General features: G+C 37.9%; 1 protein-coding gene across 2 annotated transcripts; it reads left to right on the top strand.

The window, feature by feature from the left end:
- Window positions 1-4,047: 4,047 nt before the first annotated feature.
- Window positions 4,048-25,288, top strand: LOC135222811 (facilitated trehalose transporter Tret1-like). 2 transcript variants are annotated; one of them, XM_064261116.1, is made up of 6 exons: window positions 4,048-4,140; window positions 17,862-17,926; window positions 18,203-18,368; window positions 20,399-20,793; window positions 21,088-21,237; window positions 21,514-25,288. In XM_064261116.1, the coding sequence occupies exons 2-6, from the start codon at window positions 17,873-17,875 to the stop codon at window positions 22,327-22,329; spliced, it is 1,581 nt and encodes a 526-aa protein (XP_064117186.1). In that variant the 5' UTR covers window positions 4,048-4,140; window positions 17,862-17,872; the 3' UTR covers window positions 22,330-25,288. The 2 variants fall into 2 exon arrangements, with proteins under 2 accessions (XP_064117186.1, XP_064117185.1); XM_064261115.1 differs by lacking the exon at window positions 4,048-4,140 and adding an exon at window positions 17,167-17,339.
- The last annotated feature ends 829 nt before the right edge of the window (window positions 25,289-26,117 follow it).

Here is a 26,117-nt window from a genome sequence, read left to right as displayed (position 1 = left end):
TCCCTTCCCCTCACGATCTTTCGACCTCTCCTAATGGCTTCTCTGGCGAGAGGCACAAACAAGACCAAATGACACCAACTCTTACCATACGTAATATGCGCAATACATTCACCAAGAACAATTTCATATATATAAAGACAAATGAATTATCATAACTAAAACAGTAACTATACTTCGTTACTAAAACGTCTACTGACGTTTATGTCAAAAGACTTCGTCTTTGTGTAAAACCATCTTTTCGGTGCTAAGCGCACCACAGATACTACGTACTAGAACATAGCAAAATCAGATAACAATGTTAAGAGTGTCATTCTCGAATAGATGTGGTCCTTTCTCCCTTAATATGTCATGCAATGTAGACGTACATATCTTTACAAAATATATGGGCATGCGAATATATTTGGTTTTCACATGAATACAAATATAGTAACATAGTTCCTGTCTGTCGATTACCTGACAGACGGCAATACGCAGTGAAAATCAATCAATAATTTCTAATGAGACGGACACTAATAACTATAATAAAAGACAAATAGCATGGAAACAAGTGAATACACAAAAACATTAGAAAATAAAATCGTTGTGAGAGAAATTCCTCACAGAGAGAGAGAGAGAGAGAGAGAGAGAAGAGAGAGAGAGAGAGAGATGCAGCCCTCGTGTCTGTGGGTAGCAACGGCAGAACGCGGTATGTGTAAAGAGCAAATTTGGAATTTTATTTAAGGTCAGTGGCATTTACATTTTGCAAACTATTACATAACGGGCACAATTAAGATTCACATAACTCTTATGACGAATGTATCACTTGCTGATTCCTAAAGACTTTTGTAAACGTGACTTCCATTTCTCCGCGAAAGTAAACCAAACATAGCAACAGCCACTCGGAGCGCAGTTGACTGCGAACATCTAATACCCTAACTCGTCTACGAAAGATATTCCCGATGCAGTTCGCCCGAGTCTCAACACCAAGGCTTAGAGAACTTGCTCAACACTTTCTCGTCGCTCTCGAAGCATTGTGATCCAGGTGACACTTCAGACAGCTTTTCTTTTTCCTTTCATTAACACCACCTGTTGCTGGTCAAGGGTTTGCTCACACTCAGGAAGGGAGGCGACCTCTCGCAGATGTACCTATCCCTCTCCCAAGGTTGGGAGGCTGTATACCTCTCGCAGATGTATCCCCCTCCCAAGGTTGTTTAGATATGCTACAGAGTAGGGAAAGTTCAAGGATGCGTCTGACGTTTTGTCATGTCTGTATTAGTCATGTCTGTTTTAGTCAGTGTGTGTCAAGGGACTGCATGATATTCATTATGTGTATTTACTGGTAAATGCATATACATACATTGTATATATATACTATCGGTTCCAGACTGGAAAATGCTAGCATTATATGAAGTATTTCTGTCGTATAGTATAATGTATTATCTCCAGCATATTCAGTATTAAAGTAGAAATTATGAAATGGACAGCAATCGCCTGTTCTATCAAGAAATACCGATTCCATTATTATTATCATTAAGATTATTGATACTAATGTTATTATTTTCTATTATTATCTCTTAAAGTAAGATTTTTTATTTTTTCTCCATTTTTATATTTCTCATTTATGTTATTATTATCTAAATTTTCAACATTATTATTTTGTCCATATTTTTCCTGTGGGCCCATATGTGTCCAGGTCAGGCACCCCCAGGGTCCGTTAGTAAATATATATATATATATATATATATATATATATATATATATATATATATATATATATATACATACATACATACATACACGTTTTCCCTATCCACGGGCAAAGCAAAATTAACTTGGAAGATGGAGCATTAACCGAGAGGCAGACCCTCCCCCCACCTCCCCGGCCGTAAACAAACCTTCGACCTGCAGCAGGTGGTGTTCAAAGAAACACTTTGGAAGAATAATTTGAAAACTGAAAGTACCGCCCTTTCAGGATGAGGCTGTTAACCCCATGTGTTTTCTACTCTGGCTGCTGCTCGCTACAGTTGACAAACAGCCAGGAACGTAATTTACCGGCAGCATTGCTTATCGGTGGGCAATATCCTCATACTTTGCTTTCATGACTTAACTTCTCTATATCATGCATCTAGTGTTTTTGTTCGTTATCATTACCTTATTTCACTCTGAATCACTTCACTTACAGTTTGTTTGTGATCTCCTATCACGGACAGGCATTTTGGAATGGAGCCTCGCTTGACGTTTTACTCAGATATAAAAGATTTGTTATTGTATTTGCAGAAATAGAGCGTTTGTTTTTCATTTGACGTTAACATTCATCTCAGACTGCCATACCACTAAGAAAACCTGGCAAGGCTCCGTCAAATCCATCAAAAGCTCTAGAGAAGGCAAGTCGGTGTAGACAGAAGATAATTATGAAGCATGAGAAAGTAATATCACGAAAATTTAACCTAGCTATGGCTAATTACAGAGAAATGTCGATGTTCAACCATAACACTATACAGAAGTACTATATATATATATATATATATATAATCTATATATATATATATATGCTTAAAAATCACAGTAGATGCACGCGACTTCATTAAATAAGCGAATCCACAGGAAAATGATAGTCAGAAATCCAAGCGCTTTCGTCTTTACTAAGACATTGTCAAGGAACGAATGAAGTACAAGTGGAGAGAAAGTTCTCAGGTACACAACAAGATCATAATGAAAAAAGTTGTAGATAAATATAAGCAACAAAATTAATATATTCAGTTTTGACATGTTTTGGACTGTACGGATACTTTGCAGTTTCGGTTAGGGTTAAATCTATGTTTAGGTTTGTGACCGTGTGATATCCGATAATCCTGGATTATCTCTTTAATTTTTTACCCTTTTGACAATTAACCATCTGGTATACTTGATCTTGTTGTGTACCTGAGAACTTTCTCTCCAATTGTATTTCATTAATTCCTTGACAATGTCCACAGTGAAGACGAAAGCGCTTGGATTTCTGACTATCATTTTCCCCTGTGGTATTCGCTTATATATATACATATAAACACTGACAGAGCGCACACCTCCACCAAAGTCAAATTAAGGCTATGCATATAATGTCTATCGGCCAGAAACGATTGGACTTTACCGCAATGAAATCCAAAAGGTTTTTCTTTGGAAAATGTTAGAAACATAAAAATCCGTGGTAATAGTGCACAGGGTTTCGGGCTTTCAGGCATAAAAAATTTTAAACGGGGCTGGGAAACCCATTCCCCTGAGGTCTCTGCTACCGAAAAGTTACCTTTTATCTCCTAAATTATAATCACTCGTCGCTTGTCATAAAGCTCACCATTGGTAAAATAGAACTTTGGGCGTAATCCTGCTAACAAGCAGATAAGTAAAAGACAAAAAAGACTCGTAAACAGACAGAACCAAAATCATAACCGCCATGACGGAGGCAGTCATTGGTGCCGTCTTGAAGCGGGAATCCTCAATTACGGACCAAGAAATCTGATGGAGGAGTCAAAAAATGCAAATGGCATAAAAGGACAGTTAAAAGCTAATCAAGATTGCATGTAGTGTAAATTGTAAACGTTTTTCGATAAGAATGTTATAAAACAGGCCGCTGTTCCCAAGTTTATGGTTGCTAAGTAAGATATGCTTCCAGGTATTCAAGAAGAGTTGGCTATTCTTAGTGGTTTGTCTTTTGTAATGCTGGTCCTCCTCTTTAGTTTATTGTCGCTGGTGATGCTCCTTTTGGCATTTACATTGTTGTCGCTGATACAGCTGTTTGTCCTTTTTTAAGAAAAAAAAAAAATGACGAAATAATCTAGATTTCATTCCGACACAATATATAATATATATATATATATATATATAATATATATATTATATATATATATATATATATATATATATATATATATATATACATACAGAGAAAGAGGGAAAAAAATGAAGCCACACCTGAACAGGATGATAATATCAACAGCGAAGCAAACCTGAGGGAACAATAATCACAGAGCTACCAACGTCACAAGGACCTCAGGGGATGTTGACTGAATATGAAATATATCCTGTAACTGTTTATCTTTTGGCGCGGTCACTCACAAGACGCTAGTCAGGTGACGACTGCGCTGAAGATAAGTCCATACGGATAGAAGCAAACGCTTCTCACAGGTTAGCAGTGATTTCGTTCAATTTGTTCATTAACATGTTTTAGATTTCTGCCCGCTTTTCACGTGGGTCGTGTGATTAGAATGGTTAAGACGGACAGATATAAGCGCTTGTTGGCAGACTCTTCATATTGAATAGCAGCATCTCTCTTTCTCTCTATGTACATATATAATATATAGTATATATACACGGGATATATATATATATATATATATATATATGTATGTATGTATATATATATATATATATATATATATATATATATATATATAGATATATATATATATATATATATATATATATATATATATATATATATACATGAAAATGAAGGGAGACTAATTTTGCTGGCTGGGTGATTTCAATGCAAAGGTGGGTAGTAGAGAAGATTTGGAATAACTAGCACGCAAAAATTGGAATTCCGCAGTAAATATGAGGTACGGTTGGAATTTGGGAAGAGTCTCGACAAGAGTTGAAGAGAGATCCATCAAAGAATGACCTTTCTGTCACTTGAAAGGATTAGAGTAGGATTTTGAATTTAGCAGCTGTGTCAAAGTCCCCACTGGCACAAGACCCTTGTACTCCTTGCAAGACAGAGCAGTGAGTGAAAATGCAGGCGAAGAGTAGGCACTGCCAAAATATGAGAAAACTATATGAAAGACTGTTTGTCTTTTCTTTTATTTTGTTTCCTGGAAATTGTTTATGAAAAAGAACCTAGAAAAAAGAACAGAAAATGTAAAAGAGCTGGCGAAGGAGATATGGATGGATAATTATGCCAACAAAATGGTTCCATTCCGTTTAGGTGACAAGATACTGGCTAGGCTATCTCCCTGTACAATATAGATTATATATATATGGTTATTACATTATTAGCAGTATGAACTATGTGATAATAAAGAATGATCCATTATTGTCTCCAGCTAATATGGGGCTTACGCATGCTTCTTCTACTTTATGGATTCAGTTGTGTTCAGACGTTTCACCTGTAGTAGAAGCCGAGGTCTGAGAGTGTGACCATTATGCCACGGATGTGGGTCTCTGTAAGTCATGATGTTTCCAAAACTAAAATATGCAAAAGCAGTGGGGTTAAAACATGAGAAGTAAGAAAATGTGATTTTATTTTTATAAAAAGGTATTCTTGTTGTACCTTGAACCTTCAAGATAGTGAATCGGACTTCATCACACCTTTAAAGGAAAAAAGTCAGCACCAGTTGTTAATTCATGAACAAAATATACCATAACGAACAAGCTGATTTCAGCATGAGGCGAATAATCAAGTGAATTAATAGAATTTCGCAGTAAGTCGCCATGAAGAAAATTTTTTTTTTTCAGAGTAGCTTTGATAAAAAATTGGAAGGATAGTTTGAAAAACATTCTGAAAAAATAATGCAATATTCATCTTCATTAGCGAGCCAAGATAAAATCCCTCGCCCGTTTTTTGGTGAAGATTGAGAGAATGACCAACCCTGGGGATCAGAGCTGCTTCAGAGGCCATTTGGGATCAAACGAGTCTTCTTGCAGCAAAAAGTTAGGGATAACTTGTACAAATTGACTTTAGCCCTGCCTCCGGCTTGGCTAACTATACACACACAGACACACACACACACACACATATATATATATATATATATATATATATATATATATATATATATATATATATATATATGTGTGTGTGTGTGTGTGTGTGTGTGTATGTGTGTGTACACACATATATATGTATGTAATATGTGCGTGTGTGTGTGCGCGCACACACATATATATATACATATCACATATATATATATAATATATATATATATATATATATATATATATATATTTATATATATCCATTTCCAGATTTTAAGTTGTTGATGTTAGTCTAATGATCTAGGCCTATCACGCTCAACTATACATGGGTAGTGTTCAAAACCCTAAAGCTGTTCTGAGGCTTTACCAAAGCTGTAGTGTGACCGTCGTTGAAAGTACGATAAGACAGTATTCAGTTGACTAAACTGTTTCAGCCATTCACTTTTCCTCAGTGCGAAATGTAGTGGCTGTTGGATTTACTAAAGATTTTAAAAAGTTGCTACAATTGTGTAGCTGAAGGTGGATGAGGCTGATCTACTGCAAAACAAAGACTAGCGATCAGCTGATTTCTGTTGTTTGCTGTTTCATGCTTCGCTTTACCCGTGTAACATTCGATTGTTCGTTTTAGGTTGAGCTGGACGTACGCCAGCTCAGACTCTTGCTCCTGGAGTAGTTCTGTTCTTAATGATTCCGACCATATAAAGATAATGGTGTCATCTTCAACTGCAAGTTTGGTGGTTAAAACTTTTCATATAATACTGCCAGAGTAGTTAGCATTGTTCCAAGGCTTAGTATTCTGCCTTCAAAAAGAGGGCACACAGGATCATGCTGCAGGTGCTTTGTTTCACCTCTTTTGGTATACTTTTCTTTTGTTGATGTCTGCAGCCTTCATGGGTTTCCTTATTCCCCTTATTTTCTCTTTATTATTCTCTTTCATTAAAAAGAAATGAGCTTATTTACGAGAGAGAGAGAGAGAGAGAGAGAGAGAGAGAGAGAGAGAGAGAGAGAGAGAGAGAGAGATTACGACTTACAGAAGTGGAGAGCGCCTTATGAATGCAGATAGGGCTACGAAGAATTAAGGTCACGCAGCCATAGAGGACGACCAGTTGCCTGGTAAAGCAGCCGAAGATCTGAGAGAAGTAGAAAGGAGGCGGTTGCAATGCAAGGCAGAAGACCAGGCTTTGTTTATATAATACTGCAAACGTACTGTGGTTTTGAAAAATATTACATTACAACATAATTTCACAATGATATGTTTTGTGCTCAAAGAAACTCCTTGACCTGATAGATTTGGTTGTGATGTTGCAATGAGCCTGTTAGAAAAAGTTCTTCTTGCCTGCTGGAATTGTATTAACGAGAGAGAGAGAAGAGAGAGAGAGAGAGAGAGAGAGAGAGAGAGAGGCAAGCGTTACTAAGTGAATTACCCTCTAGAGTGAGCCTCTTCGTTTGTAACGCCATTAAACTGCACTTTTGTATACTGAAGTCGGGCTTCATATACTTTTCATTGCTTATAGTGCTCAGCATAACAGCCACTATTGTTATTATTATTATTACTACCGAAATTTACGAACGAGATAAGTTCTCACCAGTTATCGAGGTTAGTCAATCCCTTGATACCTAAGAGCCATCAGTTCTAGGAGTCCGTTGGTCCAACCGACAAAAGAGTTTTCAAGGACTCGAAAATGAGCAAAGCATGTCTATTATCCCAGCAGAGAGCAAATTGCTGGATTCTCTTAGCTTCAAAGTCATTAGCTGTGTTCCTCGGAACACCAGGAAAGATTTGTCTGGGCTGCTGCATCACCTGGTTACAGGCAGCTCAAGGAGCAAGAGCTCGTGCGAACACAAGGCCAGCCAGCTTAATGTAACAAGAGCGAACAGCAGCAATAATTGTTTGGTGTCTATCGGTTATCAAGTAACTGTGGAGATGAGATGCAATGCATGTTGTTCCTCCGTAGTGAAGACCCATCCTTATCACTCCTCGATTTTCTTGTTCTCTTTAGGTCAGGGCAAGAAATAGGCATTAGCGTGCTCGTCCCACTGGACCTTGCTCTTTGAAGATCAATTTATATAGTCTACTATAGTAGATTCACATCAACCGTGCATTTGATGTCTAGGCCAGTTCCTTACGACGCTCCTGATTGGCTTTTGATAAGCCAATCACAGGGCTGGAAACTCTCAGTCTCTCGAGAGAGTTCACATGGGTGGGACGTATGTTCCATCTCTCTCCTGAGGGATACTTTTGAAAGACGTGTCCCTCAGGAGAGGTGGAACATAGATCCTACCCATGTGAACTCTCGAGAGAGACTGAGAGTTTCCAGCCCTGTCACTGGTTTATCATTAGCCAATCAGGAGCGTCATAAGGGACCGGCCTAGACATCACATGCACGATTGATGTGAATCTACTATAGCCCCATTCACCACAAAATAGAACATTTAACAGTCCCGTTGCTATTTGAAAATTGAACTTATCAATTTCTTCATATAATATATATATATATATATATAGATCTATATATATAATATTTAAATATATATATATATAAATATAATATATATATATATATATATATATATATTGCATAAGTTATCGTACGAAAGCCTTGATTCCGAAATAGGAAACATGAAGACACACGCCTCTCGAACGAGCTTCAAAGCAACAAAGTCAACAAGCTACAACCCACACGGGAATGCAGTTTATTCTTTTACTTCACGTTTCTAGCCTCAAGGCATACATTCAGTGGTAAGTGGATCCGGACAGTATAAGGAAATCGAAAACTTAGATCACTCTCGTTACTGAAATTAGTAAGAACAATTTACTGAGCTATGTCAATGATAAGACTGAGGGCAAATTGAACAAGTCTAGACGGATACCTACAGTCAACTGGCTTTATAGGAGGCGAGTGTAAATAACACTTAGTGCTTTTCAGAAAGCAGAGAGCGCCGACAATACTAAACTCGTATTCCGAACTGGAGCTTGCAAAACGTGATTGACTTTCCAATCAAATGAGGCCATTTTTCGTAGAAACAGAAGGAAACAGAAAGACGATGGAATGTGGATACAAAAAGTAAGAAATGATGTACTACGCTGCGCATCAGGGAAGTAAGACAACATGGGAGTTTTTTCATCTTTCTTTTTATTGTATTTTTGAAATCAATCTTCTTTATCTTCCGATAATTCGGACTCGCTTAGACCGTGAGCGCTGTATACCATGCTGAGCTTTCGTCTTCTTTTTATTCCTTTTGAGTCGGGACATGGAACTGTTGTTTGCTGTCTCCTTTTAGGAACATTATTAAAGACATCTAATTCTTGTGGTTTTGTTGCTTATGTCTAACTGCGTGCTTTGAGTTTTCCCGTTCGTTTATATATATTAGTATTTTTTGTCACTATAACACACACACATTATATATATATATATATATATATATATATATATATATATATATATATATATATATATATATATATATCTTAGTTTAACCAGACCACTGAGTTTGTTAACAGCTCTCCTAGGGCTGGCCCGAAGGATTAGATATTATTACGTGGCTAGGAACCAATTGGTTACCTAGCAACGGGACCTACAGCTTACTGTGGGATCCGAATCCCACAATAAGCTGTGGGTCCCGTTGCTAGGTAAACAATTGGTTCTTAGCCACGTAAAAATATATAATCCTTCGGGCCAGCCGGCCCTAGGAGAGCTGTTAACCAGCTCAGTGGTCTGGTTCAACTAAGAGATACTTATTTATAAGTAATAAGTAAGACACACACACACACACACACACACACACACACACACACACACACACATATATATATATAATATATATATATATATATATATATATATATATATATATATATATATATATGTGTGTGTGCGTGTGTGTGTGTGTATCATGATAATTCTACACTTCGTGAGCCTGTTTCCTGTAACGTTTGTCTCTCGACTCACTGTTTCTTAACTAAAGATTTAACAAACCATCTCAGATCGATGCTTTCAGAATTGTGCGTGATTTAAACGTTACAAGACAAAAGTAATTCCAACCCTTCAGGCTGATAACTATTCATCTTTTCTGATGATTTGAAAATCTGCAAAGATACTGGTTTCATCCTGCTTGGATTCCACAAGTTATTTTCCTATTTGATCAGTTAAGATATTATACGGATCTTGCCAGGCCTTAGGTGTAGTTTTATTTCCACTTCACTTCTGGAGGATATTCTCCTTTCAATTATATACTGAGTTTATTCAAACTTTTTCTTTATTGTAAGTCATCTCACTTTGCCTGTTTTAAAGATGCCATTTTGGATATTACTCCCGAGAGATATCTGACAATCGTCTTCATATCTTTCTCTGTTGGTTTATACCAACTGAGTAACCATTTTATTACTGCAATGCCTGTGTTAATCTTAACAAGTGTTTGATTTGGTTGCTCTGCTGCATGACATGAGAAATCGTTTAACTGATAATAGCAGTGTTATGCTTTGTATCCCAGATCATTCGGACAATGAGCTTGATATAATTCAAATGGAAAATTGCGCGCAAATGCCAAACTCTCTACCTCTGGAAAATGACTCTTTATGAATTTGCACTACTCTTTTGACAGACACCCTCCCCACCCAGAAATAGACATACTACATACTCACGAAAATGAATAAGCAAATAAATAAACAACCAGCGTTTTATCTTGAATACATAAGTATACCCTTTCGTCGGAAAGAATAGCTCCATACGGAATTCAGATTATTGCTTGGAGTGTTAGTTCTACATATTCTGTGTTGGCCTAACCTTAATTCATTTTTCATTCACTCCGTGGCGTTGAATAAGTTGCGCTACGTGTCATTTTATTTTTAAAGATTGCCCAACTACGATCCGTTGTTCTGATATTTTACGTCATCCTTTAATTTTAGCTCCTAGAAAATGCGCTAAAGTCACGTTTGTTCTCAATTCTACTGGCATGCTTACCAGGCCTCCAAGACATCCGCAACATGACAATGGTGCGCTCATTTCGAAGACGCAGCATTGTCCCAAAGTCTGTGGTTCTCAAGTGTCAACAACAGAAAAACACAGCTGGTGATCGCGGATTCATCACGCAGAAGCGTCATGGCACAGATACCGTCATCAACTCTCCTCTTTTTGTTTTGACCTTGAAGTCTACGACAGAAGAATTCTAAAACGACAAACGCCAAAAGTTTTGGATAGGTCCAACTTGTGGGCCCAGTAACGAGAGAACCTTGTGAGCCTTATGACTTAATTTTATACTTTCAAGATGGATTCCTTGCCTAAACCTGAATAATAATAATAATGAAAAGGGAGGAGGCCTTCTCTGAGGGCAGTAGCATTGAATATTATAGCTGTTTCAACGGCATTTAATTTATATAAAACCTTCTATATTCTTCTTATTATCTATATCTCATCATCATGTAGCTGGTATATCAGGTTTCCTGAGCACATTATAAAGATCTCAGTTGTCTTAGGTTTATTTCCTCTAACGTGTCGACAGCGCACAGGCGGTCATCTATGACAGTATGCAAGTAAGTGAATTAAGATACGTGGTTTACACATATTTATAGCAGGCAGGGCATGTACAATCGATAGGTAGGAATTTTTTTGGTATTAGGTTAGTGACGAAATCTGACCATGAGGTGTTGAGATCTAAGGTCCGTCCGGGGATGTTGGCGGGGGTTGGGTGTTGGTTGGGGTTCCCACCACCTGAGTGGTAGGTATTATAAGCCCTTCAGGTGACATGCCATCAACTTTCGGTGCTCTCTCTCTGCTTCGTCCTCTCTCTCTCTCTCTCTCTCTCTGCTTCTTCCTCTCTGTCTCTCTCTCTCGCGTGACGGTGTGTGGTGTCGGTTGGTTTCTTGTATTTCTTCTTATGATGGCAGGGAGAAATTCTATCTTTTACTGTGATGACACTGGGCTTTTTTTCTTTCTTTTTTTTCTAATATATGCAGTGCCTCTAGAAACCGTAAAGTCTTCGGTCCTGTGCTTGGTCAATAATTTCTACGTTCGTTATGAGCTCAGCACGTTCTGGTCTTTTGTTATGGTTTTCTCTGTAATGATTGAAAATGGCCCCTTCTTGAAGGTGGCAGGAGAGACGCTTAAAGAGTCTGGTAGTGGTCATCCCTCCCGACATAGGAATGGTAGCATCCTTCCACCGGGCATGTGAATTCGTAGATGATACTCCTCTTCAAAGACGTTTCTTTGGGAGCCGGGTTGTTTTTAAGAAGTATCTACATGATGATGAGAAAAAGAGAATAATGAGAAGAACTAAGAAGATTCTATATAAATTAAATGCCGCGTTGAAACAAGCTAATAATTAATAATAATATTAAAATAATATAATAATAATAACAATAATAATAATCATAATAATAATTAATTATTATTAATTATTATATTATTATTATTATTATTATTATTATTATTATTGTTGTTGCTAGAAAACTATAGGTGTTCGCGATTCTGCTCAAGCTGATAGAGACGATAGCATTAACATCACATACTTTTGAGATCTTAGAAAAACAAGACGCTGAAGTAGCTCCAGGACTCATGCAGAAGAGTGTGATCCTAGAAACGGCACACATAGTAAGAAAAGTGATGGACTCCTAAGGAGGCAGGATGCAACCCGGAACCCCACACTATAAATTGACCACCCAGTCGAATTGGAGGACTGTGATAGAGCAAAAAAAAAAAAAAAAAAAAAAAAAAAAAAAAAAAATAATAATAATGATTATTATTATTATTATTATTATTGGGGATTATTATTATTATTATGGAATTATTATTATTATTATTATTATTATTATTATTTTTTTTTTTTTTTTTTTTTGCTCTATCACAGTCCTCCAATTCGACTGGGGTGGTATTTATTTTAGTGTGGGGTTCCGGGTTGCATCCTGCCTCCCTTAGGAGTCATCACTTTCTAACTATGTGTGCCGTTTCTAGGATCACACTCTTCTGCATGAGGCCCGGAGCTACTTCAGCTCTAGTTTTTTCTAGATTCCTTTTCAGGGATCTTGGGATCGTGCATAGTGCTCCTAATGATTATGGGTACGATTTCCACTGGCATATCCCATATCTTCTTATTTCTATTTTTCAGATCTTGATACTTATCCATTTTTTCCCTCTCTTTCTCTTTCAACTCTGGTGTCCCGATGGTATTCCGACATCAATGAGTGATCACTTTCTTCTTGACTTTGTCAATCAACGTCACGTCTGGTCTGTTTGCACTATTTCACCCCTATCCGTTCTGATACCATAGTCCCAAAGGATCTTTGCCTGATGCGTTTTCTATCACTCCCTCAGGTTGGTGCTCGTACCACTTATTACTGCAAGGTAGCTGAATGTTTCTTGCACAGGCTCCAGTGGAGGCTTTTGCACTGAATCATGCCTCTTTTTGTACTGGTTCTGTGCAATGTGCCGGGCATTCACTTGCTATGTGGGTTTAATGGTTTCATTTTTTCGTATTGCACTCCTACATATGGGGAGAGGATGTTATTTCGTCTATCATACTTTTGAACAATTATATTTTTTATTATTTATTATTATTATTATTATTATTATTATTATTATTATTATTATTATTATTATTATTATTATTTTATTATTATATAATAATAATAATAATAATAATAATAATAATAATAATAATAATAATAATAATAATAATAATATATTATTTTATTATTATTGTTGTTGCTAGAAAACTAAAGGTGTTTTTGATGCTGCTCAAGCTGATAGAGACGATAGCATTGACATCACATACGTTTGAGATCTTATTGTTCTACCCTACCCACGTTGGAAAGCTGTTCTTCTGTCTGGATTTCGTCTGTTGGTTGGGCAGACTTCAGAGGTTCACAGCCACCCTTTTATCCCCTTCAGCAGCTGGCCTGAGACAAGTGACCGTACTGGCGCAATGTAGACGAAGACCCACAAATATACAGAAACAGGAGAAAGACAAGCAGAACAGAGGAATGGCACAACAAACCAATGCACGGACAATACATGAGACAGACTAAAGAACTAGCCAGCGATGACACGTGGCAATGGCTACTTAGGAGAGAGCTCACGAAGGAAACTGAAGGAATGATAACAGCGGCACAAGATCAGGCTCTAAGAACCAGATATGTCCAAAGATGGAAATAACATTTCTCCCATATGTAGGAAGTGCAATACGAAAAATGAAACCATAAACCACATAGCAAACGAATGTCCGGCACTTGCACAGAACCAGTACAAAAAGAGGCATGCGTAGCAAAAGCCCTCCACTGGAGCCTGTGCAAGAAACACCAGCTACCTTGCAGTAATAAGTGGTACGAGCACCAACATGAAGGAGTGATAGAAAATGATCAGGCAAAGATCCTCTGGGACTATGGTATCAGAACAGATGGGGTGATACGTGATAACAGAACAAAGTATCACTCATTGATGTCGCAATACCATGGAACACCAGAGTTGAAGAGAAAGGAAGGGATAAAATGGATAAGTATCAAGACCTGAAAATAGAAATAAGAAGGATATGGGATATGCTAGTGGAAATTGTACCCATAATCATAGGAACACTAGGCACGATCCCACGATCCCTGAAAAGGAATCTAGAAAAGCTAGAGGCTGAAGTAGCTCCAGGACTCATGCAGAAGAGTGTGATCCTAGAAACGGCGCACATGGTAAGAAAAGTGATGGACTCCTAAGGAGGCAGGATGCAACCCGGAACCCCACACTATAAATACCACCCAGTCGAATTTGAGGACTGTGATAGAAAAAAAATAATAATAGTGATAATAATGGTTTTTTCCATAGGCATTTTCATTTTGAGGGGAGGAAAAGGCCGGCGCCTAAAGGGAAGAGAGAGCTTCCCAGTTTTCAGCAGGCCTTTAGGGATGAGGTTGCTACCCCCTTGCTCTTATTTTTAGATCGACGCTGGGGACGGTATCGGTCTACAGCTGGGTCGGTAAGTGGGCGGAGGACCAGGATCCAACTGTGGAACTTGCTAATGTTAACCCATCCTTGTCTTCAATGTGCCTCATCTCGCAAGACGGTGGCATCATCGGCCACCTATAATAATAGCAATAAAATTTGAGTCTTGAAAATCTCTCCGCTTTTTACACGCAGTTCGACCACCTTCAGGGCAGTGACCGACCTTTTTCCCTCATCCCAACTTTTTTATTTTTTTATTTTGTCAAATGATTATTGCTGCTAGAAAACTATAGGTGTTCGCGATGCTGCTCAAGCTGATAGAGACGATATCATTAACATCACATACTTGAGATCTTATTGTTCTACCCTACCCACGTTGGAAAGTTGTTCTTCTGTCTGGATTTCGTCTGTTGGTTGGGCAGACTTCAGAGGTTCACAGCCACCCTTTTATCCCCTTCAGCGGCTAGCCTGAGACAAGGGACCTTACTGGCGCAAAGCCAGCCTTCACCACCTAACTGTCTGCATTTCGCCAAGCCACTGTAAATTACTGCTTTCCATCTCTCCCAACAACTGAGATGATGATGCAGACCGTCGCCCAGAAGTGATTCTGCTTCTTACTCGCTTCATTCAGTAGTAATCTCGACATCCTCACGAAGTGCATCGTCGTTACATTACCCGGTACCAAAGACTTTTGATCTAATTAGTATTTATTGTGGAGAACTATGGGATAACCTGCCTGGCTGACAGTATCATGAATTCCGATGCCCATATGTTCAAGAAGCGTCGTAATGGGAGTTCAAACATCCTGCCCTCTAGATTTAGTTTTTTCTTGTATTCTGCTCTAACTTGTAGGTATTTACTGGGCTGTTACTTTATTATTTCTTCTTTTGATTCATTTCTGCCCTCTCTCGTTTTCCATTTCCTACATGTCTGCTGTCTAATTTGAGATTTGATCATACTGAGTGATATTAACAACTGACTAAGCATCAGTGACCCTTGTAGCTATGGCCCCATAACTTCTGTACATTAAAAGAAAATCGCACAGTACTGCATCTCCTAACAGGTTTCTCAGTTTTATCATGGGTCTTTTCCTGCCTGAACCAGAACACGGTCTGAGTGGATATCATGTCACTGATTATGGTAACACTCTTTATGTCTGCAGACAGAATTAAAGGTTAAGTTTCTGAAATTTTAATTAATGAGTGTGTGGGTGAACATTTTTATTCTACAAGCACCTACAAAGAATAATACTTGCTGCCTAGATGACGGCAAAGTGCAGACAGAGAGACAGCGGCACTGCGGCAGTGTCAATGTGTCATGGCGGTAACATCATAGCTGCCGAGAGACAGCCCAAAGCTCGTACACTAACAACCCCTACACCGGGTAACGTCCAGAATGAATTCAAGAAAAGGAACGGTTTTAGTTTTCTGAAAAGAAAATTATTGTGCCGGTTGTCTGTCCGTCCGCACTGTTTTCTTGCCACACTTTTTCTGTCCGCCCTCATATCTTAAAAACTATTGAACCTAGAGGGTTGCAAATTTGTATATTGAGCATACACCCTTCAATCATCAAACATACTAAATTGGAACCCTCTAGCCTCAGTAGTTTTTATTTTATTTAAGGTTAAAGTTAGCTATAATCGTGCGTCTGGCTAAGATATAGGCCAGTCCGCCACCGGACCGTGGTAAAAGTTTCGTGGGCCTCGGCTTATACAGTATTATACCAAGACCACCGAAAGATAGATCTCTTTTGATGGCCTTAATTATACGAAATACAGAAAACTTTATTTTTCTGCGCATTTTTTACTTTTTTCAGAATGTTCGCAGACATAACTACCTTTGAGGTAAAATGTCTCTGAAACATAAGGTAACTGATTAGCGTTAGTGTAGATTACAATAAAAAAAAAATAGTCACCCGCATTTTCTATATATCTCGCTTTATGGAGTTTTCATTGCAAGGACTTAAAAAAGTATAAAAAGTACTTGTCAGTTCATTCAGAATGAGAGAATAAGAACATTAACCTATATCACTTAGATCCTTTCAGTTTAGGTTGTTTTTACATCTTCTGTTTCCAATTCCCGTAAGTTCAGGGGATAAAAAATGGATTATTTATCGACAAATGTCCCGCATGGCCTGTTACCCACTTCTGCACACTCACTTCCATTGTAGTTTATCAATGCTCTTTTAGCCGACTACCAGACATCCAATTAGACAAATGGTAACAGGTGAATTTATAACACAGGGCACCTCAAGTCATAGGAAATTGGGCTCTACCGTCTTGTCTTCCAAGTAGTATCAAATTGAGGCATGTCATATTTTCATGGCATAAAGCTAGTTTATACAACTTGCTGGAGATTCTAAAGACGGCCGCCGCACTTGTCGTGGAATGGAATGCAATGTAAGATTTAGACCATAGGTTTCAGGGTTTGGCCTTTCGCTGAAAGGGAAACAGAGAACAAACAACTTTTAAAGGAACAACGGGAGGAAAACCTCAAAGCAGTTGCACTATGAAACAATTGGGTGGAAAGTGAGATGGAAGAAAGAGACTATGAACAGAGGTAAAGTAAAAGAAATGAAAGGGGCTGCAGCTTGGTGATGATGGGACGTTGCAGAGAACTTTAAGTAATGCCCACAGTGCACCGGATGAGGCGCACTGACGGCACTAGTCGCACTCGTCGTAGATGAACGTAACGCTCTCTCTACACTGTCAAAGTGAGTGTAGACGAACTATTAAAATTTGCTGTATTGCATATTTCAACCATATTTCTTAAAACTTATCACCGCGTTCACCACATCGGGAGGAGAGTTCCATTTTCTAACCTTTGGTCTCAATCTGTAAAAAAAAAGAAAAAAAAAAAGAAAGAAAATAGTTAAAGTTTATACTGTCGGGATATGATTAAAATTTAAAATGAAATATTTTTTTTTAAATTTTATAATAATAAGACTTTTTATATCGTATTCAGAGCCATTAAGAATACAGTTACTATAAAAAAAATCTCTTGTGGTATATACGCAGTTCATTTTAATGCTTTACTTTCCTCTTCTGGTAAACATAAACAGAATGGATTTGCTTGTAATGCCCGAACAAGTATTATTTCGTACTTTACTGGTCTCAGCCTAAAGATAAGCACAATCTCTTAATAATCTACCGTGTTCCTTCTTAAAGTAGACAAAGTAGTCCCCAAACTTATTTTCGAATAAAAAAGCTATTTGTTTTATTCTTCTATCGCACAGGTGCTGTTAACATGAGCGAGGATGGGAGGAAGGAGTCTAAGGGTTCGCACAGCTTACTCAGAGAGGCAAGTAGTACTGCAAGTCACAACTCACAAGTCGCAAACCCTTCATACCTGGGAAATCTTTCTAGTCAAGTGATACCTCATACGTCAGTTAATGAAAATAAGATCATGTTCTGAAGGAAGCACTAGTTGTAGTTAAGTTAGGATGGCCTTGTATCATCTCGACTTTCCCTCCTTATGCTTAATATTAAGGAACGGCATGTTATCTCTAGACCCATAACGCCTAGACCCATAACGCCTAGACCCATAACGCAGAGTTGATTTACATGCTCCCCACAGGTCGTGTTTGCCGCTATTGTAGCCGCCGCTAAAATCAACGACGGGTTAGTCATCGGCTGGCCCTCCAACCTGTCCAAAATGAAGAGCGGGAATAATTCCTCCGGATTCCCGATTGATAGTGGAGAGAGCAAACTCTCTATCACAGATGATGACATCGCCTGGTTGGGTAAGGACGCTCTCATCCTCGTGTTTCCAATTACGGTTGGAAACCTTACTAACTGCTGCGGTTTGCAGTAACAATTACTTTATATACATACATACATGCATATATACATACACACACACACACACACACACACACACACACACACACACACATATATATATATATATATATATATATAATATATATATATATATATATATATATATATATATATGAGGAAGGGGTGTTAACCCGAACATTAACTTTCTATTTACCTGGGTATGGGACCAGGGATATGGGGTGGTTCCAGAAGGATAAAAGGTAAGATTTCAAACTAATCAGGTGGGCAAAATGAAATCAGTCTTTGGTAATGGAAAAACCAAAATCGTTCGTCATCAAAGGCTTTCGATCATTGATCAAATATTCCCTAATTGTATTAAATACGTCAGATAACCTTTATTCTATGACTGCCTTTTTTTGGGTGTACATAAAGCCTCATATAGGACTTGACATTAGGTTTATATAACAACACATTTTTTTATATATATGACCGAGTTGATGAGAAATACGAAGTGCTAAACAATTTTCATTTCTCTGACAATATCTTTACATTAGTTGGTATGAGGACGCCCTGCGTCTCTGCCTTTCAATTTTGCTATACTTGTACGCAAGGCCGATACATGGGCGCCCGCACATAGGGGCAAGAGGGGACATTTGCCGGCCCCCCCCTGAAATCCAAATCCGGAAAAAGTATATAAATATATATATATTTATTACATTTAACTACATCATCTTGTTTTCCTTCCACTTAAGAATATATTCTTTCAATTTAAGTAAATTAAAGGTACATTTAAGTATTCGTATAATATTTGTATACAGTTTATAACTGCGTTGTTCTTTCCAGAAATATTTGAATTCAGCTGAAAGATATATGGATCTTTTGAAAAAAAAGTCAATGTAACGTTGTATTTTTTTCTTTATCGCATCTTCTTGCTTCACTTAAATTATTGGCATCGCAGTTCCAATGCTATAATATAATAATAATAATACACACACATTACACACACACACACACATATATAATATATATATATATATATATATATACATACATATATGACATATACTTATACTATATATATATATATATATATATATATATATATATATACATATATATATATATACTTGTATATATAGATATATATATACAATAAGAGGAGCCCATAAAAACGGCAAAATATAGAGAGAAAATACTATAATTCAGAGACTGCTGTCTCTTCAGGTAGATGAATGAGAAAAGTTACAGAAAAAGTGGTATTTATACCAAGAGATCCATCCACAGTTAAGCCAATTTAGGTCCCTCCCACTGATAATCCTTCTTTAATCCTCTTAAGCGTTGGTTGAAGGAAAACTTTATCAATGACATCTGAATCCCATGCGCCCTTTGAGATATTTCATTACCCTTTCTGTTCAATCAAGCTGATTCTATCATCTGACTATTGTACCGACAGTTGCTGCTATAAATTATACGTGACAAATTCCAGTTTATTCTGTGGTTATGTTCATTTATATAGCTGAAAATAGCTGAGTTCTGAAATATAATATTTTCTCTCTATATTTTGGCGTTTTTATGGGATACTTTTATTACATAGAATTCTGTTGTAACAGAACAACATTTTTACCCGGTCACACACACACACACACACACACATATATATATATATATATATATATATATATATATATATATATATATATATATATGTATATATATATATATATATATATATATATATATATATATATATATATATATGTGTGTGTGTGTGTGTGTGTGTGTGCGTGTGTATGCAACGTGTTCTTTTTTTCCATGTGTCGCTTGGAAATGATAGCTCCTTTACGACATCAACGTAAAGATTAACTGTATTTTTTCTAAGCTTTATCGTCTATTAAGGCCTCTTATTTCTGAGTAACGTTTACTATTTTCTCATTAGTTATCATACAATTTACTTTATCCTGACCCATGATTTTCAATATCTTTTCCGCAGCCTCCATGATGGGCCTGACCCTCATCGTAGCGTGCTTCATAACAGGCCCCTTGGACGAGATCATTGGTCCCAAACGCCTACTCAGTTTGATCCTGATTCCCTTAGCCGGGTGCTGGCTGCTGCAGGCATTCACACCCTACGTCTCACTCCTGTACGTGGGCAGAGGTCTGACGGTCTTCTTCGGCGCCATGATTACCACGCTGCTGTCGCCGCTTCTTGCTGAGCTCTGCGACACCAAACATCGAGGGATGGTCGTCAGCTTCTCGGAGATCATGTTGGACTTGGGGCTTTTGGGTTCTTACATTCTGGCTAAGTTTCTCTCGTGGAGGTTAGCCACTGCATTTTCCGCATTGCCGTTTTTCATTCTGGTGGTGATTACGCCGTTTGTGCCGGAGGTAATTCCTCTAATTATTGTGCATTGTTATTTAAAAAATCTAAAGTCTACAGCTACTGGCATTTGAGTAACTCTTTACAGCTAAGCAGTTGTATCTTGTCTTGAAAAATGCTCTCATATAGCTCATTACTCTAGAGTTCGTGTAACCATTCTCAGCGTTGAGAGTTGTCTTCGTAGAAAGTTACTCAGGTGTCCAGATAATCTAATATATTCTGGTGAGGATGACGACCGGGAATTATAATGGAAGTGACTCGTTATCAACAACCTGTAAATTCTCATTCTCTCTTCGTGGCAGTCTCCCTTCTGGCTGGTGGAAAAAAATCGAATCAAAGATGCCGAGACTTCGCTGCAGCGCCTCCGAGGTCCCAGATCTTCGTCCGTAGCTGAAGAACTAAATGCTATAACATCTACCACTCTCCAGAGAAATCCATCCATTTTTGAACAGGTGTGTCTCTTAGAATAAGAATATTCATTAGATAGTAAGGAATATTTATGCACTCAGACAAAGTGGGGATCTATCCAGATAGTGACCACCAACAAAGTTCGGGGGTCGTTATCTACGGCTAATATTTCTTTATGATATTTACATTCGTTTGTTCATTTTGCTTACGGTAATCCCCAAAGATAAACATTTGCCATTGAATGATTTACAGTTAAGGTGACAAACTATAATAAGTGCATTCTCATCATAAGTATTAAAATACATTTTCCTATTTTGCAGATATCCAAGCTGAAAAGGGCCAGGAATGCTCAACCGATATTATTAGTATCTGTTATATTCATGTTAAGAGAAATTGGCGGAAAGGCTGTTATTTTCACCTATGCCGTGTACATGTTCACTCGAACAGGTGTAGAATTAGACGCCTTTACCTGCTCAATCTTGGTTGGGGTTGTACGCCTAGTGTTTACTCTTTTATCAGCCTATTTCCTGGACAACATTGGCCGTCGACCCATCCTCCAGTGTTCGAGTATTGTGTGCGGCGTCTCAGCCTCTCTGGCGGGAGTGGTCCTCATTGACGATTCAAGAGGTTCCTCGTGGATTCCTTTGGCGGCTGTCTTGCTCTTCGTTGCATCGTATGGTTTAGGCTTAGGCCCAGTTCCTTGGGTACTGATAGGCGAGCTCTTACCAACTCCTGTCAGGGTCCTCGGTGCTTCAGTGGTCACCTCCTGTGGATATCTCATGCTTTTCGTCATGAATTATGTGTTTCCTGACGTCATCGATTCAGTCGGTCTCGGATGGACGCTTATATTCTTTGCTCTGGCTAACTTTGTTCTTGCAGCGGTGGTGTGGGCACACCTCCCAGAGACGAACAACAAGACGCTGCAGGAGTTGGAGACAATATTTTGCACTGCACACAACGATGCTGCCTGCAAAATGTGTCAGTTGGAAACCCCGCAGGCAAATCTAACTCCCATAGTGACAATACCGTTAAACAGAGACCAATCCTTAAACAGAGACCAACCTTGGACTGATATGCAGGTCAATAATGGCAATGTCATCGTCTTTTATTATAACACTGAAAAAGAACGATATTAAAAACGCTCTCAGGTGTTTGAAATCCACATTGAATGACAAAATATGACTCAATGTGCATTGTACTAGATTGCAAAGGTCTTTAAATTTTGTTGGGGTACACTTTATTCGGACACAACAAGTCGAATTTTCGTAGCCTTTCGTTTCAGAAACAGGAAGATATTCTTATTTATCTCTGAAGTATGCAGTCTTGCTGCGTATTCACATATTTCTACCTGTTAAAATCTTTGGAAGATATTTCTTGTCTGTCTGTCTCTCTACAGAATATAAATTTATAATTGAATCTCTGAAATTGTTAAAGAAAAAAAATCGATGTCTGGTTAAAGAAATTTTAGTTCCAGTATTGTAGAGCAGGTTTGCCCCTTGTGGGTGAAGGCACAGAAGTGCTATACTATGAACTTCACAATGATGATATCCATGGACCAGTTTTTCAAATTCCAATAAGTACGCTACCTGCAATTGTGTTTGCTAATAAAGATACGTGAAGTGTAACAGACTATGAATGTCGACCGTTTCTTTTTCTTTACTTTTGCGATGAAACAAAAGAACTTACTAGGCCAGTTTCCTGAATGTTGTAGATAGTCTACGATCCCCAACCATCTCTTTTACTTTTCCTTATAGAAGATTCAATCATTCCAAAGCTCTCCGTACTTGAAATTTGTTGTTCGTTTCGAGATAAAAGTGAAAACTTCATTATCCCTAAGAGAGATTCAGATACTGCTTCCTGCCAAGAGGAAATGTATTTTCATTTTTAACTAAGTAAGAAGCTGCCTGCAGTCTATTCATGAGCCTTATTTTCTAACCTCAGTGTTCTATTCTATAGTTCAAATTCCATTATTCCTCTATACAAATATATATAATTCAAAAAAAGTTTTGCAACGTAAACTTGAAGGTTTGATGTCCCTCCCTGCTTTATCACTCAAAACAATCCTTTATTCGACTATATTTAATATTTTGTATATAGCTATAAAACCTCATTATAGCTTCATCATTATTTGAATATAACTTCATCATTGTATAATTTCACTCATATGTAAAAAAAATGTAAATACAAGGTTAATTAACGTATGGGTACCAATTTCATTATCCATAAAATTAACCGCAATTTTCATCAAGGAAATTCTGGTTGTTGAAAACAGGAATTGAAAGTACGAGCATAGTACATAATACATTTATGCATAATGTAACCGAGTAATTACTTCTAATTTAGTATCATTCTATACTGAGCCACCCTGTATTTATACCCATTCTACATTTATCGTCGCATTTTTGTGGAGTAAAATATGGAACACTTTGTGATAAGAAGCTAGGGACACTTGGAAAAATTTGAACACCGGAAGTGTCAATATACTACACAGTCTGAATTTCTTTAAAATAAAGCCTATGACATGTAAATAGCCCTGTTCTAATAAAGTTGACTGAACAATAACAAATGCATAACGCTCAAACTAAGCCATTTTTGCACTGGGCGGGTTTACTACCTGGTGGAAGGTTAATTAGACAAAGGCAAAGAACATTCACTCGTCTTTGTTTGCGATGCACTGTAGGCATTACTTGAGGTTCTTTGCAGCGTGCCTTCGGCCCCCAGCTGCCTGCAACCCCTTTCGTTGCTGTTACTGTACCCCCTTTCATATTCTTTCTTCCATCTTACTTTCCACCCTCTCCTAACAATTGATTCATAGTGCAACTGCAAGGTTTTCCTCATGTTACACCATTCAAACTTTTCACTGTCAATTTCCATTTCAGCTCTGAATGACCTTATAGTTAACAGTGCTTGGCCTCTGGCCTAAATTCTATATTCAATTCTATTCTATATTCAACTATAGTAGCCGGTCGGTGAACGGAACTCAGCCCAGAAGCTGTGGTGCCGAGGCCAAACGTTCCTGAGTAGGCATAGTCCACAGACCGTGGCACAGCCTATGACAAAGGCCTCGGGAAGATGACCGTTGGTTTACGGGAAGGGTATTACCAAGGTATATAGAATAAGACCTTGGGTATTACCTGCCATGAGCTGAAATTTCGATGGAGCCAATCTTTGCGCTTCCCGAGAAGAACAGCAGTTTGAATAGCGCGCTGAAGGACTTTCCAAATGAATTCTCTAGTCTGGTAGATGATAGATTAAAACATTAGTTTAATCTGGCGAATGTCCTGTACAACACAACGATGAAAAGTTGCATTCACTTCTAAGGAAATCTTTTTATTTAGTGTTATTATAATTAGAATTAAATATACACGGTACCACTTTTCTTATAGACCTTCTAGTATTCCTCTCTATTCTTACCGCTGGTGCTTTCCTTGTAAATTACTTCTAAAAACAGGATGTTATTGGTGCCTTCAAATCTTGATATCTGCAAACAATGATCCTACAGCCGCAGAGTGAAAAATGCAATAAAAAAGGAGCACATTTTTCCTCAAAAAGGATTAATGAAAGATTTATTTTCTCTTCGCAACAGCCATTTATTCAAAGTCATAAATGTGGGTGAGAGCAACAGAATGTAAAATACATGATTTAGTGCACAAGCCCGCGTCTTATGTGGACGGGTACAACGCTACAGCCCCGACACCTACGCTCAACATTCATGTTGATACTGATACGATGCATCACGTTGATGTACGATGACAACCAAAAATTTCAAACGAAGCGGTAGTTCAAAATATCGTAGGCCTTTTTGCTGGGACATCTCTTGCATTAGAGCATCACTTCAAGGGTTAATCAAAGCTCCCCATAGAAAAATAAATGGTTCACGCCACGTGGACCACATTTATAGCGTAACTGTTAATTCACCTAAGATACATAAAACATACTTCAGTGACAAGTCTACGGCAAACCAATACTTTTATTTCAGTATTTTCCTTTTGTTAGATTTTCCTCTAACACTTCGTCTGTCTTCTTGAAAACTACTTGGACTAACACTTTCTGTACTTAAAATATAAGGCTAACCGTATTAAATGGTCCTAGTTATATCTTTTTCTTATTTATATCCAGACATCAGCCAACACGGGGTTTATCATAAGTGTCGAGGGGCTGTCTGCCATAACTATGAAATGAACAACCTATCTGTACGAACGATACATTTAGGTGGATTTCAAAATAGAACGCAAGCGAGCAAGCACCTCATAGATCTGACATAATGTTAGCCACGTTTGTAGAAGGGGTGGGGGGGAGAGACGGAAGGAAGGAGATACGAGATGAAAGGGACAGGAGAGGAAAGGGCGGGAAATGGAAGTCACGTTCGTGGGAAAGTAGGAGGAACAGTATGTTGGGACGAGCATGGAGGGAAAAGATGGAAAGAACTAGAAGATAGAAGAAGAAAGGGGAAAGGAAAGACGGTTGCATGCATAATGAAGGTCATTTTTTATTTATTGTCCGTTATGCTAAATCACTAAAACTGTTATCAAAAGCACAAAACTTGGCTGGACATGAAGCTTTCTATTGGTAAGACAGAACTCACGGAAAATGATGGAACGTGGTTGTTTTCTTTAAAACTTAGTTTATCACTTAACTCCTATAGGACAATGTGGACAACAATGCATAACTATATACTGTATACACATAGATAAGGACCTGTTGAATACATAATACATAACTCTTCGCTAAGTCACAAGATTAAGTTGGTAAAAACCCATAGGTACATAATGAGTTTTCTGCAAGAATTTGAATTCAAGTAGAATTAAACAAGGTTTCCTCTCATTGGATTGACCGAGTTATGGGATTCATTTTTGAAGAAGAAGACGAAAGACAAGAAATTGAGTCAATGATGCAGATAACGATGCAATCAAGTATATTAATG

Source organism: Macrobrachium nipponense, chromosome 8, assembly GCF_015104395.2.
Source record: "Macrobrachium nipponense isolate FS-2020 chromosome 8, ASM1510439v2, whole genome shotgun sequence".
NCBI classification, from domain to species: domain Eukaryota; kingdom Metazoa; phylum Arthropoda; class Malacostraca; order Decapoda; family Palaemonidae; genus Macrobrachium; species Macrobrachium nipponense.
Note: the sequence above shows the minus strand (reverse complement) of the source record. Positions and strands in the feature narration are given on the sequence as shown.

Coding starts and splice junctions, on each gene's coding strand:
- LOC135222811 (XM_064261115.1), top strand. CDS start 17,309: ATGAACGTAACGCTCTCTCTACACTGTCAAA. Junction 20,794..21,087: donor TTACGCCGTTTGTGCCGGAG/GTAATTCCTCTA, acceptor TCTTCGTGGCAG/TCTCCCTTCTGGCTGGTGGA. Junction 21,238..21,513: donor ATCCATCCATTTTTGAACAG/GTGTGTCTCTTA, acceptor CCTATTTTGCAG/ATATCCAAGCTGAAAAGGGC.